Genomic DNA, 17,972 nt, shown 5'->3' with positions numbered 1-17,972 from the left:
AATCATTAGTCTCCATGTAGTTTGAAGCGGTTTGTTTTAATCGGTCTTAAATAAGTGCTAATCAGCTTGTTGTATCAATCAGTGTTTGCCATGAGCAAGAATCTGGCCTGGAACACCCACCCACATTTACTCAATATCCATGTTTATAGGCTATTTCCATGTTTCCCAGTGGTGCATTCGGAGAGAAGGAACCACCACAGTTTAAAATCATTTTAGTGAAATGGGCCTTCCTCTGTACGATAAATCAGAAGCAAAAGGTTGGCCATAGAAAAAATATATTCCTGATCATATAATCTACCACAGGTTGACATTATCTTTGGGAAAGGAGTTGGAAACCACATGAATTTAGGATTCTTTTTTTTGCTATAGGTCTTGTGACAAGTAAAGGGCTACTTGTACCTTCATCTCCAGGTCATGTAAACCACTACAGGTTGACATCATCCTTGGAGAATGAAGACCACGTGAGTTTGTTCTTCCTTCTCGTCTCATGACCCCTAAAGGGCTTCTTGTGCCTTCAAAAAGCTCAATAATAACAAGTAATGGAGAAACTAACAATTGCCTTTGGTTGCTCTTACTTTGGTGGAGAAATTGATAAGTTACCATGAGCCATCATCTTTATAAAAAAAATACAGGACAGTAATCATTGTGACACGGTAAGGCATCTATCGTGAAGGTTACTGAATTCATGCAATAAACAACACAGCCATGTTTTCTTTCAGGTGTACTTTCTACATCATCGAATGTGCTAGGTTGTGGATCAGCAAATATTGGAGAAACATGTACAAACCTGTTTGCCTTCAACACAGGAAGCTATGAACGGTACAGTTATTTTTCATGCTGCAATACGAATCGCTGCAACACCGCCAGTCAGCAAGGTAAGTACAATATGCTTGGAGGTCTCATATAGTGCTATAATATCGATCCCATAAAAGATTTTCTTGAAACTGTCAATAACATCCATCTTTTGCCCTTTGCCACATGACAGCTGAGAACTTTTACCTTGATGTTACTTGATATCACAAAGTGCATGTATTTAGTGGATAAAGTTTTCAAAGCAGGCATTGGTAATACTTCCTTTCCACAGGACATAGACAGACTATTGCAACCCATAGATGAACTAACCCATAGAAATCTAAAATAATACAACTTAAGGGCCTGTCACACTAAGCAATATCGCTAGCAATATCGCTATAACGTCACTGGTATTTGTGACATTATAGCGATATTGCTAGCGATATCGCTATGTCTGATACTTACCTCCGACCGCTCCCCCGCTGGTTATCGCTGATAGCGTGAGAACGTCCTGGACCGTTTCTCGTCGTCAGCTTCCTGCTGTGGAGACGAGCGACGCGTGGACGCGGGCGGGAGGACGTCAGGATCGCCTCGTCTGACAGGTAAGTAGCGACCCCCGACCCCTGCGATGTCGCTGGTGAGATCTGCCTGTGTGGCAGCTCACTAGAGACCACTTAGCGATGTACCAGCGATCCTGACCGCGTCATATCGCTGGTCGGGATCGCTGGTGCATCGCTAAGTGTGACAGTACCTTTAGGATCTACTACATACATGGGTTGGAAAATTTTTAAGACTTGCACCATAATGCAGCTCGACTTCCCCTCTTTCCCACCCTGCCGTCCCTCCCACTTAAAAAACCCACCTTGTGTAACAAAGAAAATAAAAGGCAGGGAGGAGAGTATGCAGTTTTTCTCAACCAGTTTTTGTGAGGATCTGAAGTTGTGTGTTGTAATAATTATTTTTTATTCCTTACGTCCATGGTCTTACAGCAATTCCAGGTAGATGGCCACAATGCAATGGCCCCCAGTCCACAAGATCCCAACCCGGGGCCAGTAGTTCCACTGCCCCTATACCATACGATATCCACTGTATCCCAACTTTTTGTTGGCTCACAGCTTTTAAATCTCCGACCAAAATAATGTGTAGTCACACTCCGTGCTCTTCCAGGCGACAGATTTCATGACTGTAGCACATGTATCCAGCTCCAGCCAGCAAAAAAAAGTCCTTAGAATAGTTCCTCAATTTCAGACAACAGATCCCATGACCGCAAAACGTGTATCCATCTCCAGCCAGCAATCGATAGCCTTTCTACATAGGACATCCATACATGGGCTCTAGGATCTCAGCAAAAGATCCTCACCCCTTAATGTCACTTATTGTTCTCCCTCTCCTGGGATCAGCCACCTGGATGGGCAGAAGTGTTCACACTATCCCCTTTAAACATTTACTGAAGAATGTTCTAGAAGCTCAGTCTCCAGCCTCTCTAGAGGGTTGTGTAGTAGGGAAGCCCCATGCACAAAGGAACAAAGTCCCACATGCTCCCCATCAGATGCAGGACAGCTAATGTAGGCCTTATGCATGAGATCCAGCCCTTAAATCTTACTCTGATTACTGTCACTGAATGGAAACATTGATTCCTGAGATTGAACACTTTCCAGGAGAGATTTGTGCACCTTAAAGAGATGAGCAAGAAACTCTCCAATAAAACAAAACAATGAGATCAACATACTGGTGCTCCGTGCTGGAAAAAAGTCTGTATCCCTTAGACCCTTGGACTCTGCTCTACGTCCATTGGTCTAATAATCTTTAGTTCATAGTCAGCTCCTCATAGTGCGTAAGTGAGACTGCAAGCTGTGAGAGAGGAGCAAGAGCAGCTAAGGGAATCATCTAATTGGCTTTCAGCACACCTCTTATGTATCGCCAGAAAGTGCCCTCCCACATTCGAGATGAGCAAATGTATCTACTAAATTAATCAAATAAAATCATATACCCATCATTTTGATAAATATTGAATATTATTTTGTTTTCGGAGGGTAACATCCAATTAATGAAATATATCTATTTGTATTAAGTTAAAGAAAATTACTTTATAGTTCATAAAATGTCCAGCATTTTATTTTATGGTGTAAAAGAGGTTTCTAGCTTTTGCTTATTGATGTTGATGTGATTTATTTATTTTTTACTGTTTTATCTTCCCAGTTCCTAAACTTACTAACAACAATGGAATATCATGTTTTGGATGCTTGGAGACTGGAAAAAATGAGTGCGCTGTAGCGAAACAAGTATCGGTGCAGTGTAAAGGCACACTCATCAGATGCATGGAGGTTTTTGGTAAGCATTGCAATTATCAAAAATGTGCCTAAATATCAAACAGTACTAAAAAAAAACCTTATATTTTATAAATATTATTATACTGAGCAGTGAGCACTGTTAATTTATGGATGAGACAAGAACATGGTAGAGTAGTATAACTACTATAATATACAGTGGGGAAAAAAAGTATTTAGTCAGTCAGCAATAGTGCAAGTTCCACCACTTAAAAAGATGAGAGGCGTCTGTAATTTACATCATAGGTAGACCTCAACTATGGGAGACAAACTGAGAAAAAAAAATCCAGAAAATCACATTGTCTGTTTTTTTCTCATTTTATTTGCATATTATGGTGGAAAATAAGTATTTGGTCAGAAACAAAATTTCATCTCAATACTTTGTGATATATCCTTTGTTGGCAATGACAGAGGTCAAACGTTTTCTGTAAATCTTCAAAAGGTTGCCACACACTGTTGTTGGTATGTTGGCCCATTCCTCCATGCAGATCTCCTCTAGAGCAGTGATGTTTTTGGCTTTTCGCTTGGCAACACGGACTTTCAACTCCCTCCAAAGGTTTTCTATAGGGTTGAGATCTGGAGACTGGCTAGGCCACTCCAGGACCTTGAAATGCTTCTTACGAAGCCACTCCTTCGTTGCCCTGGCGGTGTGCTTTGGATCATTGTCATGTTCAAAGACCCAGCCACGTTTCATCTTCAATGCCCTTGCTGATGGAAGGAGGTTTGCACTCAAAATCTCACGATACATGGCCCCATTCATTCTTTCATGTACCCGGATCAGTCGTCCTGGCCCCTTTGCAGAGAAACAGCCCCAAAGCATGATGTTTCCACCACCATGCTTTACAGTAGGTATGGTGTTTGATGGATGCAACTCAGTATTCTTTTTCCTCCAAACACGACAAGTTGTGTTTGTACCAAACAGTTCCAGTTTGGTTTCATCAGACCATAGGACATTCTCCCAAAACTCCTCTGGATCATCCAAATGCTCTCTAGCAAACTTCAGATGGGCCCGGACATGTACAGGCTTAAGCAGTGGGACACGTCTGGCACTGCAGGATCTGAGTCCATGGTGGCATAGTGTGTTACTTATGGTAGGCCTTGTTACATTGGTCCCAGCTCTCTGCAGTTCATTCACTAGGTCCCCCCGCGTGGTTCTTGGATTTTTGCTCACCGTTCTTGTGATCATTCTGACCCCACGGGGTGGGATTTTGCGTGGAGCACCAGATCGAGGGAGATTATCAGTGGTCTTGTATGTCTTCCATTTTCTAATTATTGCTCCCACAGTTGATTTCTTCACTCCAAGCTGGTTGGCTATTGCAGATTCAGTCTTCCCAGCCTGGTGCAGGGCTACAATTTTGTTTCTGGTGTCCTTTGACAGCTCTTTGGTCTTCACCATAGTGGAGTTTGGAGTCAGACTGTTTGAGGGTGTGCACAGGTGTCTTTTTATACTGATAACAAGTTTAAACAGGTGCCATTACTACAGGTAATGAGTGGAGGAAAGAGGAGACTCTTAAAGAAGAAGTTACAGGTCTGTGAGAGCCAGAAATCTTGATTGCTTGTTTCTGACCAAATACTTATTTTCCACCATAATATGCAAATAAAATGAAAAAAAACAGACAATGTGATTTTCTGGATTTTTTTTTCTCAGTTTGTCTCCCATAGTTGAGGTCTCCCTATGATGTAAATTACAGACGCCTCTCATCTTTTTAAGTGGTGGAACTTGCACTATTGCTGACTGACTAAATACTTTTTTTCCCCACTGTAGGTGTGAGTGCCTGTTCAAAGCAGTTAAAACTGGTTTGAATCACTGACTGGTAACCAACTTACGATTTTACTTAAAAAAAAGCTTGGTCCCAATTAATTTGCACAGCACTGTATAGCAGATATATTCTTGTACATAGGAGCAATAGTATAGTACTTACATTCTTATACATAAGGGCAGTATTATACTAGTTTTTTTCTTGCACGTAAGGAGCAGTTTAAAAGCAGATATATTCTTCTACAAAGGAGATATTTTCTATTAAATAGGTGCAGTATTATAGCAGCTATATTCTTGTCCATAGGGGCAGTATTATAGTAGTTATATTCTTGTATATACTGGCAGTAATATAGTAGTTATATTCTTGTACATACCGTAGGAGCAGTATTTAGTAGTTATATTCTTGTACATAGGGTAGTATTATAGTATTGATATTCTGGTACAAAAGACAGCATTATAGTAGTTATATTCTTGTACATAGAGGACAGTCTTATCGTACTTATATTCTTGCACATAGGGTCAGTATTATAATTATTATAGTCTTGTACGTAGGGCACAGACAGTATTATAGCAGTTATATTCTTCTACATAGGAGCAGTATTATAGTATTTACATTCTTGTACATATGGGGCAGTATTATAGAAATTACCAAAAAAGAAAGCAGTCAAAAAATCCATAAAATAACAATGTTTATTGAAAATACTAATAAATATGGACACACGGTATATGGAAGGGGAGGAACAGCATATAAAAAAGCACAATGGTCCTTAGGGCCAACTATGCTGCGGACACCCCATCAGGCAAATAGAATGCAGAGCTAAACATTATGGCCAATAATAAGACAGGGGCACATAATTACATGTAATATGGCAAGAAGTGTATATAACATCATCATGTAGCGAGTGCTACTGCCCTTAATAAAAGATGCTCCCTGACAAAATAAAGGGTACTGGGTCATTAGATGATTTGTGCACTGAGCACATCATGGCAACAATATAAAGAACTGCACAACTATACCTGGGAGGAGTGAAGCAGCAAGGTCGGTCCTATCCCCGACGCGCGTTTCGGAGCCAACAGGGCTCCTTCCTCAGGGGGCGTGGAGAGTGGCGCAACCATCGAGTTTATATAACGCGCCCGCCATAGGTCATCAAAATGCGCAGCAGCCCATCGTCAGTCAGCTGGATCAGTGCTATTATTTATTATTTTTTGTAGTATTCTGAACATGATCTGATATCTCTTGGAACTGTTGATAGAGTCTGAAGATCGTCTGGCACCATAAAGTTGCTATGTGGATGCCATACCTATGTTGGCTTTTCTGATATAACTTGATATAGTTTGACAGACTTGTGTTATGTATCAGTTTACTCATTTTATCAATACATAATATACCGGGTGAGTCATAAAGGACGGACGTTTTTAAACTAATCATAAAATCATTAAATATAAAGGACGGATGTATTTGAAGTGGCTATAACTCACCACCAGGTGTAGGTAGAGATGTGCGGGAGGCGGGGTTATGTTTGTGAGGTGAAAGCATTGTTTTTATTTTAGTTTCAGTTTAAGCTATGGTGCCGTGGACGATAGAACATCGCGTTTTTGCGTACGACAGTTTTGTCAAGAATAATGAGTGTATCACAGCCGTTCAGCGTGAGTTTCGGCGTCATTTCAATATTCACAGAAATCAAGCTGTTCCCGCTCGTAACACTATCCTACGTTGGGTTGAAGCACTCCGTACACGAGGTACACTAATGAACAAACGACCACCGGGGGCTCCACGAACGGCACGTACCCCTGAAAATGTGGAACGCGTCAGGCAAGCCATGCTGCGTAGTCCGAGTCGATCTGCTCGGAAACATTCTTTAGAACTTGCCCTCAGTAATCGTACAGTAAGGCGTATTTTGCATTTAGACCTGCATTTCCACCCCTATAAATTGGCCATTGTGCAACAGTTGGAGCGCGGGGATTACGCAGCGCGACTGAAGTTCGCACATGAGATGGAAGCAATTATTGAGCAAAACGACAACCTTATTTTATTCATGAGTGATGAAGCTCATTTCCATGTCAATGGCATGGTTAATCAGCAGAACTGCCGTTATTGGGCCTATGAAAATCCGAAAGAATTACATGAACGACCGCTGCACAGCCCTAAGGTAACGGTGTGGTGCGCTATGGGCAAATATGGCGTGATCGGTCCGTACTTTTTCGAAGGCGATAATGGCAATACTGTTACCGTGAACTCACAACGTTATATCGCCATGATAAATAACTTCTTTGTTCCTGAGTTACGACGGCAACATATCCCCATCTCTAGTGTGTGGTTTCAACAAGATGGGGCAACGGCCCACACAGCCGGAGCAACAATGAACGTTCTTCGCCCTCTCTTCCCTGGTCGCATCATTTCCAGGTTTGGCGATATTAATTGGCCTCCTAGGTCCCCAGACCTGTCCATGTGCGATTATTACTTATGGGGTCACCTCAAATCACGTGTATACAAGCTTAAGCCTCGATCATTACAAGAACTGAAGGAAGCTATTCGAGTGGAAGTTGCCCAAATCGACAGAGTTGTGTTGGAACGTGTTGATGCCAACTTCCAAGAACGCCTTTGGAAATGCATCACTGATAATGGCCACCACATGGCAGATGTTGTTTTCCACACTTGAATTTGTCAAATGCTATTAGTATACGTAACCAAATCTGTGAATACATTTATATTTAATAAATATTTAACGATTTTATGATTAGTTTAAAAACGTCCGTCCTTTATGACTCACCCGGTATATATGGGGTAGTATATACTTGTCATCTTTTAGTGACAGTCTGTTTTTTTGCCATTCATATTGTATTATAGTCAAGTGTACTGTACAATTTTATGTTGGTTAACCATATTCTGTCATTTTTTTGTGTTTTGTAATCTTTTATTTCACTGTGCATGTGTATATTGTGACCTTTTCCTCCATGTATTTAACCATTCATATGTGGGGATTTTTTGATGGTCTTAAGACACCTTGGCATACAGTAATAGTCTATGCGTAAATTGTGACAGCTGCATTTATATATGGATATTATTTTCTGTACAACATAGAGCCAAAAACAGCGGGTTTCGCACAATTATGGGTCTGTTTAGCTCCGAATTTGAATATGTGAGCATTGATATACTCTATATGCAGCGCTCTGCCATTGGCAATGGCTATCTGTTATTGACATAGGCCGGTGCAATATGCCCAGTGTAATATTTGTTGTTCAGATATTTTATATACATGCCTTTTTTGTATAACTGTTATCAGTTTGTACTTTGACGCTATACTTTGGGTGTATATTCTATTTATATTTTGCTTTTTTGTGTATTCATGTATCTTTGCCCCATACTTTGCCCTTTCTAAATATGGCGGCTTCAGCCTGGCGTCATTCACACGCATGCGCGCTGTCCATCGGTTAGCCAGTGGGCGTTCCTTGCCCGGTGTGCTGGATCACGTGGGCCCGCGTGTTTCCGGTTTCGCTGCAGCACTGATCCAGCTGACTGACGATGGGCTGCTGCGCATTTTGATGACCTATGGCGGGCGCGTTATATAAACTCGATGGTTGCGCCACTCTCCACGCCCCCTGAGGAAGGAGCCCTGTTGGCTCCGAAACGCGCGTCGGGGATAGGACCGACCTTGCTGCTTCACTCCTCCCAGGTATAGTTGTGCAGTTCTTTATATTGTTGCCATGATGTGCTCAGTGCACAAATCATCTAATGACCCAGTACCCTTTATTTTGTCAGGGAGCATCTTTTATTAAGGGCAGTAGCACTCGCTACATGATGATGTTATATACACTTCTTGCCATATTACATGTAATTATGTGCCCCTGTCTTATTATTGGCCATAATGTTTAGCTCTGCATTCTATTTGCCTGATGGGGTGTCCGCAGCATAGTTGGCCCTAAGGACCATTGTGCTTTTTTATATGCTGTTCCTCCCCTTCCATATACCGTGTGTCCATATTTATTAGTATTTTCAATAAACATTGTTATTTTATGGATTTTTTTACTGCTTTCTTTTTTGGTAATTTCTAGTCAATGTGCAGTTGTCCTGCATTTGTCCTGTTTCAACTATGTGGATCATGATATATGATTTATATTATTGATCACTTTTACGGCCATCATAAATCGTTGATTTTTTGGCCTCCTCATATAGTATGTCTATTACCTATTTGCTACGGGGCAGTATTATAGTAATTATATTCTTGTACATAGGAGCAGTATTATAGTAGTTATATTCTTGTACATACGGGGCAGTATTATAGTAGTTATATTATTGTACATATAGGGAAGAATTATAAACTTCAGAAACCATAAATTACCTAGATAAATGGCAGCCTCCAAATACAAATCATCACAAAAAGAAAACCGGAAGCTATAATACCATAAAATTTACAAAATTTTATTAGAATATATTAAAAAGTGGTACATCAATATAATTAAAAAATGGGGACAGAAAATGCAAAAAAACGGTCACTAGGAAAATCACAGAGAACCTGGTAGGGTATATGAGACTAAAATATTAGCTATACAGTCCCGCTACTACTGTAAAAAAAGTGCATGCATGCAATATATAAACTACTAATTAGTCAGTCATAAAAATAAAGTGCTAAGTGCATAGGGAACCGAAAAAAAACGGCTTCAATGAGACCAAAGGTTCAATTAAGGCTGAATATATCTCTTAAAGTGCATAATGAATAACGGGGTTGGATCACTTATATATAACTCCTATCCAGGAAAACCAGCTGGTTTGCATGAAAAAATCCAGTATTCTCAGAAATGAATTACTTATTGTACATAGGAATAAGCGCAACTAAAAAAGTGTGTAGCAAAAAAATATATCGCGGAAAACAGCTGAGTAAAATACTCTGTACCTTTGTAGACCGTGGCACTCCGATGCACGTTTCACATGCTGCTTCTTCCAAGGGAGCGCACGGTATATTGATGTGCCATTTTTTAATATATTCTAATAAAATTTTGTAAATTTTATGGTATTATAGCTTCCGGTTTTCTTTTTGTGATGAGGGAAGGATTATAGTAGTTATATTATTGTACATAAGAGCAGTTTTAAAGTAGTTATATTATTGTATATAGGGGCAGTATTATAGTAATTATATTCTTGTACGTAGGGAACAGTGATATTGTAGTTATATTGTGGTACATAGGGGCACTTTTATAGTAGTTAAATCTTGTACATATGGGCAGTATTATAGTAGTTACAGCGGGTACGGAAAGTATTCAGACCCCTTTAAATTTTTCACTCTTTGTTTCATTGCAGCCATTTGGTGAATTCAAAAAAGTTCATTTTTTATCTCATTAATGTACACTCTGCACCCCATCTTGATGGAAAAAAACAGAAATGTAGAAATTTTTACAAATTTATTAAAAAGAAAGACTGAAATATCACATGGTCATAAGTATTCAGACCCTTTGCTCATATTGAGTAGAAGCACCCTTTTGAGCTAGTACAGCCATGATTCTTCTTGGGAATGATGCAACAAGTTTTTCACACCTGGATTTGGGGATCCTCTGCCTTTCTTCCTAGCAGATCCTTTCCAGTTCCGTCAGGTTGGATGGTGAACATTTGTGGACAGCCATTTTCAGGTCTCTCCAGAGATGCTCAATTGGGTTTAGGTCAGGGCTCTGGCTGAGCCAGTCAAGAATGGTCACAGAGTTGTTCCGAAGCCACTCCTTTGTTATTTTAGCTTAGTGTCATTGTCTTGTGGGAAGGTGAACCTTCGGCCAAATGTGAGGTCCAGAGCACTCGGGAAGAGGTTTTCATCCAGGATATCTCTGTATTTGGCCGCATTCATGTTTCCTTCAATTGCAACCAGTCGCCCCATCCCTGTAGCTGAAAAACACCCCCATAGTATGATGCTGCCACCACCATGTTTCACTGTTGGGATTGCATTGGGCAGGTGATGAGCAGTGCCTGGTTTTCTCCACGCATAAAGCTTAGAATTATCACCAAAAAGGTCTATCTTCGTCTCACTAGACTAGAGAATCTTATTTCTCATAGTCTGGGAGTTCTTCATGTGTTTTTGAGCAAACTCTATGCAGGCTTTCATATGTCTTGCACTGAGAAGAGGCTTCCATCTGGCCACTCTGCCATAAAGGCCCTACTGCTGTAGGACTGCAGTGATATTTGACTTTGTGGAACTTTCTCCCATCTCCCTACTGCATCTCTGGAGCTCAGTCACAGTGATCTTGGGGTTCTTCTTTACCTCTCTCACCAAGAGTAGTAGTTATAGTTTGTGTACATAGTGTAAGACAGCGCTTACTCATTGTGTTGGGGGACACTCGTTTAGCAACGGGATGAAAGCACGCAGGCACATTTTCCCCACAAAACAGTCTTATTACGGTTTATTTGACCATCATAAACCGCACCACACATAGTCCATTACACTTCATAATTCATGGCTTAACTCACAGCCACTAAACACGCCGGACGTATCACTGTCCAGTTGCCGTGGGTGACCGCACTCCGAACAGTCCAGTAACCTCCATGGAGCATAACATGCACCAATAGTCTGTAGAGTTACCTTACAGGAGCTCCTGCTCCACATGCTGACTCTTTGTCAGTCCTTACTCCTGGGAAAATGTCTTACTGGGATCACCGTCCTTGTGACCAGGGCACTCTCGACAGTCCAAATCCTTAGAAGAACGGTAGCTCCCCGACGCAGTGCCGTCAGACTCTGCACATACACGGTCTTCAGGTCCATGGCTTCTCCATGTGCTATTCAGAAAGAGGGACCTTCCAACACACAGCCTTCCGGGACCTTACACACTGACCATTCAGAAAAAACAAAAAACACAAATATCCTAAACTAAAAAGTAAAAAATAAACTGCAAATAATGCATAAAGGTAATAATAATAAGGGTATTTAGTAAACATAATTTTGATCAAAATAATGTACAAGCCATCCCGCCACGTCACGGCAACCCTTGTGAGACAGTCCTACTCTAGTATTTAAAACCTAATAAGGGTTGCCGTGACGTGGCAGGATGGCTTGTACATTATTTTGATCAAAATTATGTTTACTAAATACCCTTATTATTATTATTATTACCTTTATGCATTATTTGCAGTTTATTTTTTACTTTTTAGTTTAGGATATTTGTGTTTTTTGTTTTCTCTGGTTAATGGTCATGTGTTAATATGCACTTACATTGTGCATACACATTAATTTACTTTTTCAGTTCAGACTCCAGTTTTTTATTCATTTCATTGTGCATTCTGTGCATATATGAGTGTGACCGCCCTCTTTCTGAGCTGGGAAAACCATCCTGTCTGGCCTAAGCTGTTACAAGTGGTTCAGTCGCTCGATCCTTGTTCACATTCACGTCACTTGGCAAGTGAAAAGGTTTTAAATACTAGAGTAGGACTGTCCCACAAGGGTTGCCGTGACGTGGCGGGATGGCTTGTACATTATTTTGATCAAAATTATGTTTACTAAATACCCTTATTATTATTACCTTTATGCATTATTTTTTACTTTTTAGCTTAGGATTTTTGTGTTTTTTGTTTTCTCTGGTTAATGGCCATGTGTTAATATGCACTTTCATTGTGCATACACATTAATTTACTTTTTCAGTTCAGACTCCAGTTTTTTATACACTGACCATTCAGGTGCATACACTCGGACCATGTGACCAGACCTCAGTCACATTATATAACTGTAGCCAACCCGATAGGTGGGAGGTGCATGTGTGGTTAGTCATTCCCACCCAGCTCTCCAACTAACCCTATAAGCCCCCCTAGTAAACAAACAAAACCACTTGTGGAACTACAAATCCCAGAGCAACAACATTTCGGGCTTACAGCGCAGACTTCCTCTGCGACACATACCGGCCATTTACAACCATGCCGTTCACTGTCTCATTATCACCCTTACGCCTTCATGCTTATCCTGAGGAGCACATACAGCGCCCCCTAGCTGTAACAGGGGTCACTGCCTCACAATAGGTAGCAGTATTATAGTAGTTATACTCTTGTACATAGGGGGCAGTATTATTGTAGTTATATTCTTGTACATAGGAACAGTATTATAGTAGTTATAATCTTGTACATATGGTCAGTATTCTTGCAGTCATACTCTTGTACATATGGGCAGTATTATAGTAGTTATATTCTTGTACATAGGGGCACCTCTATAATAGTAATAATCTTGTACACAGGGGCAATATTATTGCACATAAGGAGCAGTATTATACTGTAGTAGTTATATTGTTGTCCATAGGGGCAGTATTACAATAGCTATATTCTTGTACATAAAAGCAATATTATAGTAGTTATATTCTTATACATAGGGGGTAGTATTATAGTAGTTATATTCTTGTACATAGCAACAGTATTATAGTAGTTATATTCTTGAATATATGAGCAGTATTATATTAGTTATATTCTTGTACATAGGGGCAGGATTATAGTAGTTATATTCCTGTACACAGAGGGCAGTATTAAAGTAGTTATAGTCATGTACATAGTAGTCATGTACAAAGCGGCAGTATTATAGTAGCTATAATCTTGTACATAGGGAACAGTGTTATGGTAGTTATATTTCTGTACACAGGGGGGCAGTATTAAAGTAGTTATTTTCTTTTATATATGGACAGTATTATAATGGTTATATTCTTGAACATAGGGGGCAGTATTATAGTATTTATATTCTTGTACATAGGAGCAGTATTATTGTAGCTATATTCTTTACGTAATAGCAGTATTATAGTAGTTATATTCTTGGACGTAGGGAAGCAGCATTTTACTGTAGTAGTTATATTCTTGTACATAGGGGCATTATTATAGTAATTATATTCTTGTACATAGGGGGCAGTAATATAGTAGTCATATTCTTGTACATAGTAGAATTATTATAGTAGATATATTCTTCTACATAGGTGCAGTATTATAGCAGTTATAATCTTGTACATATGTGGTACTAGCAGTTACGCAGGATGCAGTGTCGAGATGCGAGACAGTTTTGTGTTTTTTGTAACAACTTTTATAGGTTTACTAGCTGAAGAGCCCGGCGCTGCCCAGGCATAGTAACTAACTGTGGTTAGTTATAACAAATTATAATTATCCTCCATCCCATAGTCCCGTGCCCATATACCCATCATACATATCCACCATCCCATAGGCCCATGCCCATATACCAATCATACATATCCTCCATCCCATAGTCCCGTGCCCATATACCCATCACACATCCTCCACCCCATAGGCCCGTGCCCATATACCCATCATACATATCCTCCATCCCATAGTCGAGTGCCCATATACCCATCACACATCCTCCATCCCATAGTCCCATGCCCATATACCCATCACACATCCTCCATCCCATAGTCCCATGCCCATATACCCATCATATATATTCGCCATCCCATGGTCGAGTGCCCATATACCCATCACACATCCTTCATCTCATAGTCCCATGCCCATATACCCATCATACATATCCTCCATCCCATAGTCCCATGCCCATATACCCATCATACATATCCGCCATCCCATAGTCCCGTGCCCATATACCCGTCATATATATCCTCCATCCCATAGTCCAGTGCCCATATACCCATCACACATCCTCCATCCCATAGCCCCGTGCCCATATACCCGTCATACATATCTTCCATCCCATAGTCCAGTGCCCATATACCCATCACACAACCTCCATCCCATAGTCAACCATTATGACATCATTATGAGCGGCGGGGCTTGCAACCTATGATGACATCAGCGTCGCCATGGCAACCATTGTGACATCATAATGAGGGGCGGGGCTTGATACGCACACACTGTTTCCCCATTATGTAGATAGGGGCATTATGACATCATAATGAGGGGCGGGGCTTGACGCGCACACACTTTTTCCTCAGTATGTAGACAGGGGCAAAATTGTTTGGTGAATTGGAACGCGTGGGGTTAAAATTTCACCTCACAACATAGCTTAGGACGCTCTCAGGGTCCAGACGTGTGACTGTACCAAATTTTGTGGCTATAGCTGCGACGGTGCGGATGCCTATCCCGGACATACACACACACACACACATACATACACATACATACATACATACACACACACTTTGAGCTTTATATATTAGATAGGTAACTATCCGCAAGGATAGTCTAATCAACCAACCAAAATAACAGGAATTGTCCTCGCAGGGACTCAATACAAGCCAACACGGATATCTAAGAACACGATTAAGTCCGGCAAAGCCGGTCACTATAGGGCCACGGTATGGCCGACTACGGGTCCTTAACTATATAGTGTCACTTAACCGGCTCGACGTCCCTCGGCGTCCCGGACGAGGGTTCTTCGGCATAGCAGCCGCTGGGCCCAGCCGCTAAAGATCTTTCGTAGTCTTCGAGCGTTCCAACGCTCCGGTGGAGCAGGGGCACAACAGGCCCTGGAGGAGTCCTTGGACAGATGGGCCGCAGCCCCCAGATAGGGGCAAGCAGCGGCGATGCGGGGTGGCGGCTGGCAGGTCACCTGCGCAGCCAGTGTTTGCAACGGAGGACCCGCGGCGAGCAACGGCCTGGCCCTTGCCGCGGACTGGAGCGGGACAGTGGTGGCCGACGACGGCACAGAACTAGCCGTGGCCACGGGTAGAAGTGGAGTGGCTGCGGGTGGCGGGAGACAGGCCGCAGCCTCGGGCTGAAGTGAGGCGGCAGCGGCCGCTGGTGTCTGCGGGCAGGCCGCAGCCACGGGCAGGAGCGAGGCGGCAACGGGGCAGCGGTTTTCGGATGGTCGTCTCGGCGTCGTCCCACTGATGTCCAAGGGGAGTATCTCTCCTGTCTCTGGCCTCCTTCCTGGCTCCGGTAAGTCGCTCTGGCTCTCAGTCGCTCCCACGGTCTCCTGCTCCTTCTGTCTCGTTCTGCTGACTCACGGTGACTCGCGTTCCCCGCCCCTTTTATATTGGCTTCTCCCCAGCCCACCTGTCTGTCTCCATGGTCCATCCTTGAACTCTGTCCCCCGGAAACAGTTTCCCCCGGAACCCAGGTGACGGTCCCCTTGGTTCCGACCCGGACACTCGGCGGGGACCCTCTCTCCCACACATAAGGAGCAGTTTTATAGTAGTTATATTCTTGTACATATGTGTAGTATTATAGCAGTTATATTCTTGTACATATGTGCAGTATTATAGTAGTTATACTCTTGTACATAGGAGCAGTATTATAGTAGTTATATTCTTGTATAAAGGGGCAGTATTATAATAGTTATATTCTTGTTCATAGGAGCAGTATTATAGTAGTTATATTCTTGTACATAGGGGCAGTATTAGATATATTCTTACACATAGGGGGCAGTATTATAGTAGTTATTTTCTTGTACATACGTGACAGAATTATTGTAGTTATATTCTTGCACATAGGAGCAGTATTATAGTATTTATATTCTTGTGCATAGGGGTATTATTTTATTAGTTATTTTCTTGTACATAGGGGGCAGTATTATAATAGTTATATTCTTGTACATAGGAGCAGTATTATATTAGTTATATTATTGTACAAAAGGATCAGTATTATAGTTGTTATACTCTTGTACACAGGAGCAGTATTATATTAATTATATTGTTATACATAGGGGAAGCATTACAGTAGTTGTATTCTTGCACATGCACATAGGGGCAGTATTATAGTAGTTATATTCTTGTACATAGGGGCAATATTATAGTAGTTATATTGTTGTACATAGGAGCAGTATTATAGTAGTTATATTCTTGTACATAGGGGGCAGTATTCTAGTAGTTAGATTTTTGTACATAAGAGGCAATATTATAGCAGTTTTTTTCTTGTGCATAGGGGCAGTATTAGGGTTACATTTTGTTTATATTAAATGTTGTTCAAGGAAGTAAATCACTAATTCTTCAAGCTTTACATGCTGAAGCAAAAAATTATTTCCCTGTTTTGAAGATGCTTTAACTGCTAAACTTTTCTTGCCTTGGGCTTAATGAGTGCATGCACGCACATAATCACGCTCCTCCAGCAATATACACCAAAGACATAAAAAATACTGTACCCATGGAAGGTGTTTGTTGCCTCATGTACACATCGAGATTACTGCCAAGCAGACAGTGCCATCTCTTTATATTGTTAGAGTGCTATACATGTAAAGATGAACAGTGTAGACTTCCTTTTTCATCTTTTTATCTGTAGATAAGAATCGGACAACAATCATGAAAGGCTGCAGTACAGTGACATTTTGTTCATCCACGTACCCATCACAGGAAATACCCAACGTTTCGGAGATCCAGTGTTGCGCTGGAAGCTACTGTAATAATTTTACACGGGAGACCAACACCACCACTGATGTGATCAGTAGCTCCACGAGACTAAACACAGACTTAAGGCTCCCTGCCTTCCTTATAGGCTTAATATATGCTATAATGCGACACTTTCCCTAGCATTATCCTACAGAAAACCCTAAGAAAGACTTGTACAGAAGACGTGCTATTTATATTGGAGAACTCAGGACATGTCCTTTAATTTGGATACCAATTGGATTTACCAAAATGCTCCGACTCCTTCTCCATTGTGTTGGTTCTTATGGAAATGATTGAAGAGTTAACCGGAATGCCAGGTCCAATTTCCAATTGTGCCTCAAGAGTCCAGGTATCCATGGCAAAATGGGTAATCTTTCCTAAATAAGTTGACTTTCCGCCATCCGATAAGCAATTACTGCCTCCAGATTAATGGTGACACCACCACCTCGAATGGTCAACATTTGACTACTTCAGCTTTGGCTTATTGCTGAGGCTCCCTTGGCTTTGTTTGTTACTTTTAATATTTTAAGTATTTTGAAATGTAACCTAGATTTGTTTGTTACTCTCCATCGGTATAGAAAATTAACGAGAAAATGAAATTAATAAATCCGCCATTCCACGATGTGCCACTCCAGCTATACTGCTGCCCCAATTACGTCTTTTCTTCACCATCGTCAGCGCTTTTAAAAGTGTTGTGTAAAAAATTGTACCTCTCCTGGAATGTCTAATGTCATTGCACAATGTGTTACATGTTCCCGGAAATTAAATTTATTTTCTCACACATTCTTAAGTCTTTTCAGTGT

The 17,972-nt window shown here is 41.2% G+C and overlaps 1 protein-coding gene across 1 annotated transcript in view; it reads left to right on the top strand.

Annotated features, from left to right (window-relative positions):
- The window catches only part of LOC141085001 (urokinase plasminogen activator surface receptor-like), a 70,289-nt gene extending 52,979 nt beyond the window's left edge, over nt 1–17,310 (top strand). Inside the window, exons 5-7 of the mRNA XM_073569927.1 lie at nt 720–875; nt 2,992–3,123; nt 17,063–17,310. Coding sequence (XP_073426028.1) covers nt 720–875; nt 2,992–3,123; nt 17,063–17,310 — 536 coding nt within the window. The remainder of the gene's footprint in view (nt 1–719; nt 876–2,991; nt 3,124–17,062) is intronic.
- Nucleotides 17,311–17,972: the final 662 nt, after the last annotated feature.

The sequence above is a fragment of the Dendrobates tinctorius genome, unplaced genomic scaffold (genome assembly GCF_039654945.1).
Source record: "Dendrobates tinctorius isolate UK_male_01 unplaced genomic scaffold, ASM3965494v1 ptg000028l, whole genome shotgun sequence".
In the NCBI taxonomy this organism is placed as follows: Eukaryota; Metazoa; Chordata; class Amphibia; order Anura; family Dendrobatidae; genus Dendrobates; species Dendrobates tinctorius.
The sequence above is the reverse complement of the archived record's forward strand: the minus strand, read 5'-3'. Positions and strand labels throughout refer to the sequence as shown.